The 5,722-nt window shown below is 30.0% G+C and overlaps 1 protein-coding gene across 1 annotated transcript; it reads right to left on the bottom strand.

Annotated features, from left to right (window-relative positions):
• Positions 1-210: 210 nt before the first annotated feature.
• Positions 211-4,492, bottom strand: LOC145129489 (Plant invertase/pectin methylesterase inhibitor superfamily). The gene is made up of 2 exons (XM_079064231.1): positions 3,540-4,492; positions 211-1,166 (listed from the first exon to the last, which is right to left on the bottom strand). Exons 1-2 carry the CDS (start codon positions 4,447-4,449, stop codon positions 475-477), a joined length of 1,602 nt encoding a protein of 533 aa, XP_078920357.1. The 5' UTR covers positions 4,450-4,492; the 3' UTR covers positions 211-474.
• Between the last annotated feature and the right edge of the window lie 1,230 nt (positions 4,493-5,722).

Below are 5,722 nucleotides of genomic sequence, written 5' to 3'. Positions count from 1 at the left end.
TTTTTTTTTCAAAAACATTTTCAGCGATTTTATGTTAAAAGCTGCGATTTTTTGATAAAAAATTTCAAAAAAAAGTTTTTTTTTTTTATGCATTTTTATGATTTTTAAGGTTTTTTTGTTTTCCATAGAACCTAAACCTCTATATATATATATATATATATATATATATATATATATATATATATATATATATATATATATATATATATATATATAACATTTAAATTGTATTGATAGTAAAATGTACTTTGATTTCATACATTCAATGCTACAGCATAATCCATTTTCAAAATATACAAACTAGTACCAAACAAACTACAAGTAATTGACTTTCCACCCTCCATTTAGGCATTTATTACAAGTCCTTATCTTAAACATCAAGCACCAATTATCTCCCCTACTTTCCTATAACTTGAAAATGACACAACCAGTTTTTAACTTTAACCTATCAAACATTTGTAGTTTTTTACACCTTCATAACCCTGCTGTATACGGCATTCCAGTCCCCGGAATCCATGAACCACCATCCAAGAAATCCCCAACTGTAAACTGCGTTGCCTCACTTGCGCTCGTGATAACATGATATCCCGGCCACTTTACTCTACCACCAGTTCCGGCACCACCCCCAGTGTTCATATATTCACCGTAGTACAGTGTACTCAAAGCAAAACTACCGCTCCACGGCAGCCAACCGGCGGAGTTTATTATACTATCAAGAGAACACTTCATGAACACTGTTCTTGAGTACTGCTTCCATGGTCGACCAAGAAACGTTTTGACCGAACCCCCTGAGCCCTTTAAATCCGAAGCAGCTGTGACAACCGAGTTGTGTATTATGATCCCAGTATTTTCATTTCGATCAGTTCGAGCTTGAGCTGTGATTGTATTCGTTTGACCACCCATCGGCTTTCGTACGTATATATTGCAGCTTTGGAGAACCGCAGCTGCGTTCCCGAATATGAAATCTTGTGTCCCGTATACATCGCAGTTGCGGAAGAACTGTCGTCCGGAGTATACGTATAGAGTGTCTTGGTAGCCTTTGAAAGCACATCCGTATAGGACTGATAGGTCTGACCCAGAGCGAAAAGCAACAGCTTGGTGTTTTGCGGGTCCGGCGGTGTTCTCAAACGTCATGTCTCTAGCAATGAACCCACTTCCAGAAACCGCTGGTTGACGTATCACATAGATAGAAGTCATGAAATTTTCAGATGAGATACTATAAAGAAAGGAAAACTTTATTTAAATGAATCTTAATGATATGGTGTTGTGTTTTGATTGAGTCTAAGTTATTGACTTAGGTTATTTTTTTATAGAAATAAGTGAATTGGTAAATTTTATCTGAAACTGATGTAATATATGTATATATATATTTTTTTATCTAAATGTTTAGAAAAATAACTTTCAAAAGTTAATAACCAAAGAATCCTAGTAATTAAAGATTTTGAAAGTTAGTGAACTATACGTGACCAAATCTAGCCGGTAGCTAAAAGAAGAAAAAGCATGGAGTATAACTTTTATTTGTCATATAAGTATTTGACAAAATAAACTCAAAACTTTTGAAATATATAAAATTATATAAAAAGATAAATGTTTACAAGAACAAATATATATATATATATATATATATATATATATATATATATATATATATATATAAAAGATAGAAATTGATTAAAAAGGCTCAATGAAACATTGAATTTTTTTATTTAAATTAAAATTTAAACATTTGTATTCTCAGATAAAGTTTTTTTTTTAATCGAGTGTTTTTGTTAAATGGAAAAACTAACGGCTTTCAAAAACTCATCATCAAATATGCTCATTAAGAATTTCTTTCTTTCTTTTATTTTTTTGCAAATTTCAAGAGATAAAAGCTATAGCTTCAAAGAATATTCGAAAGTTCGTTGACAAAGATGTCATTAATATTGCATGGAGTGGATATATGTTCCTATTGTTTCATTAATCGAAGCATTGAAGTTACTAATAAACTATAATATCGGAAAGACATCTAGAACTACTTGACATTTAAGTTTGCGTGTGTGTTCGATTATTAAATTAATTAAGAATTAAGATAAGATCGACATTATATTTGTATCAATGATATTTGACTATTCTATAAAAGTTATTGAAACAGTTTTTTGCAAACTATTGGAAATATGATATGATATTAGATAAAATATAACAACCTTATGAATCAAAACAAAATTATATGTAAGGATGACAGTGAACCTTTATGAAAGACATCGACACGACATAAGGGTTACTATTTTGATTAAAAAATCATGATGATAGTTGCCAAGAATATTTCACGTTTTTGTATAAAAATGAAATTTATCCATTTCATATCAACTTTAAATTTACTTTTATGAAATAAATATAAATTTGCATGGATTTGTATTCAGTTTAGGTAACACTGTCCATATATATATATATATATATATATATATATATATATATATATATATATATATATATATATATATATATTAAGTATCACTTAATATTTATAAAGTGTGAATATGACTAAATCCACTTTGGGGGATCTCTATTATTCCAAAGTCGTGAGATATATATTATTTAATTAAACATAAATTAATTAAAAAAAGAAAAATAGATATGTGAAAAACAATAAGTAACATACTCGACGAATGAACAAAATTAATTGATGTTCGTGTGTTTACGGTCACTGTCGATGATAAGTTATTCGTTTTGTTCTTATAAAATATAAGCGTATTTACGTGCGATACGAAGTGACATAGAACAAAGTACAATGGAAAGAAAGAAAGTGTTTCGGATAATACGCTAATTATAAATATAAATATATGATTGATATGTTTTTGTCCATTTAATAATCTTAAAACATATCCAACAGTTATTTTATAGCTTATTACTATTAAAATAAGTTTTTGTTAAGGTGAATATCGAATTGAAAGCAAATTTTCTTTTCTTTTTGGTATTTCTTCTATTATGTACATGTTATCTCTTGTCTCAATATCATTTAATTTTCATTTGATCCTTTTAATTATATTTTAAATTTTAAAACTTTATTCTATTTGACCAATTATTCAATTTTATTAAATTTACACAATATAATTGAACAATTTTTATATAGTTGAACAATATCAAATATGACAAATGTTATAAAAAAGAGTTTAGATGAGGGGTCTATAAAATATTTTAAATAACTATGGGTAAATATACAATTGTAAAAATAAAATTTTGAAAAACTTTTACATAGAAAATGATATTTAAATTAAATATAGATTTTTAAAAACTAAGTTATTAGAAATCCTATGTGGAAAAAAATCGTAACTATGTGATGCTCTTATGTTATGCATGGTATGGGTTGATGCATGTTTCTTTTCCTTTACTCCATATGCTATGGTATTAAAGTCTTTCTAAACTAAATGAAATACAGAACATTAACTACTAATTAAATGACATGCAAAAAAACTTATAACATGAGAATGATGTTTAGTTAAAAACTCGTTAATAATTATATATGATGTGGTCAAAAAATAATACGCCACAAGTTAACTCACCAAAGCTTGCTGACCGGAAAGTTGTGGAACCATCTTGCGCATTTTTGTTGCCTGTAACGACCGTAGAACCCATACCATCTCCAATGAACATCAAATTGTGCATTGTCTTCTTTATCTCTACATTCTCCTTGTACACACCAGCTTTCACGTGTATTACAAACCTTGAGTTTCCACTCCTAAGTTTAGGCACAGCAGAAATGGCCTCGGATATGGTCTTGTAGTTACCAGAGCCATCTTGGGCAACCACAATATCGGCTGAGGTGCCACCCGATGGTGTTGCAAGAAGCTTTCTATCTCTTTTTGACAACCATTTTGGGAAATCATTTGTTGTCATGAGTCTTCTCCCTTTTAGTTGTTTAGAAAAACTTACATGTGATAGAGTTATGGCTTTGTTTATTGCAAGAGAGTTGCTAAGGTATTTTGAGAAGCCACTTAAAGAAGATTGAAATGTTTGTAGATGCGAAGACAAGTTGAAGTCAAGAAAACCATTTTGACATGTTTCATGATTGGTGGACACAGAACTAAGCCACGTTAGGATATCGTGACTATTGGTAGAACCAAGAGAACGGTTTAGTTGATAAACAGAGTCTTCATATAACTCCAAACAGTCAGCCCAAGCCGACTTAGCCCTTGGTTCAAAGGAACTCAAGTCCATAGCCAAAACAAGCTTATGTGCATGCTCGGCTTGAGCCAAAGTAGACACAAGGGTCGCTTCACGAACCACTAATGGGGTTTCTTTACTAGTTCCAATCAAGGAAGTGCAAATTTCGGGATGAGGGGTTTGACTGCACACTGAAAAGGTGGCGGAAGGAGTAACACCATGAACAACTCCAAAAGGAGTGAACACGGTTAGAAAATGAAGAAAAGTGATGAACCCGAAAGCAGAGTAAGAGTTGATGATTTTAGCCATTTTTTAGTAGCTTGTTAAAAAACTGTTTTAAGATATGGAAGTTAACAAAAGAGAGGGTTTCTTTATATAGGCTTCAAATATCGCACTCAATGCCATGGGCCATGCATGATGCTTACGCATATAAAGAATCTATGGACTAAAGGCATGCAGCTTTCTACCTAATCAATTTTCAATTATCTAATTACCCTTTTGCGACAAAATTTTACCTCTATGTAGATAATATCTAATTAACTTTTTGACATTAAACTCTTAACCATTTATTAATAATTCTCCTACTTATAAATCGAGAAGACTATGGCAAAAACCTTTCCTTTTGTCTACGCCTTTGCAACTCATCTAGCAGCCAGTGTTTGACTTCTATCAAACCATTGTAAGGGACTTTGCCTGCACTTAAAACCAATTGGAAAAGGTTGGCTCAATATTCCATTATCCAACAAGAAAACAACAATTATTTGTAGTTGCAAACAAGCATTGCTTTGCTTTCTTTACTACATACACACAATTATATATATATATATATATATATATATATATATATATATATATATATATATATATATATATATATATATATATATATATATATATATATATATATATATATATTAAGAAAATAATTTTTTATGATAAAAATAAAAATGTATTATTTGCATGTTTTTCTTTAGCAAAAACACAAAATAAATAATTAAATTATACAAATTTAATATCATTGTGGTTCTAAATAAAAAGTTTGATCGAGGGGGATTAAAGAAAATTTTAGTTACCGATTTAAGATTCAAGAAAGTTAACATGGTAATCGTTAGGTTTACATATTTAAGGTTTTGATAATTAATGAGATTTATGTGTACACCTATGGATGAACTCGTGAAAGGGTCCATTGCAGATAAACTTTTTGTGTCCTTTACAAGCATTAGGTGAACCATACATACACTAATTCTTGTCAAGCTCCTATTATGCCACTTGGTCAAGTGTAATTAAGTACAGTCAGGTGTCCGTGTCAACATCCTCTTCATATATAGGTGTCTTAAATCTGCTGGTCCATTTGTCAAGCCTTTAAGTGATCGAAGAAAGATATCGATCGTTTCTTCTTCGTTCTTTGTTTCTTGAGTTTCATTTACATCTTTTTAAAGATTAAATAAATTAACTGATCAAAACTTATCAATAAATGCGGCAATTTAAACAAAAAAAAATAAGCTAAAACACAAAATAGAGAAATTAACGTCGTAAATGGTCTTATCTTTTCCTATATTATAGCTAAAATGGATAAAGTAAC

Source organism: Lactuca virosa, chromosome 8 (assembly GCF_052849685.1).
Source record: "Lactuca virosa cultivar CGN04683 chromosome 8, Lactuca_virosa_CGN04683_v6, whole genome shotgun sequence".
NCBI classification, from domain to species: Eukaryota; Viridiplantae; Streptophyta; class Magnoliopsida; order Asterales; family Asteraceae; genus Lactuca; species Lactuca virosa.
Note: the sequence above shows the minus strand (reverse complement) of the source record. Positions and strands in the feature narration are given on the sequence as shown.

Bases quoted from the DNA above. Each gene is read 5' to 3' on its own strand.
- LOC145129489 (XM_079064231.1), bottom strand. From the start codon at position 4,449: ATGGCTAAAATCATCAACTCTTACTCTGCTTTCGGGTTCATCACTTTT. The intron at 1,167-3,539 runs GTGAGTTAACTT...TACGTCAACCAG, and splicing joins TTTCCGGTCAGCAAGCTTTG to CGGTTTCTGGAAGTGGGTTC.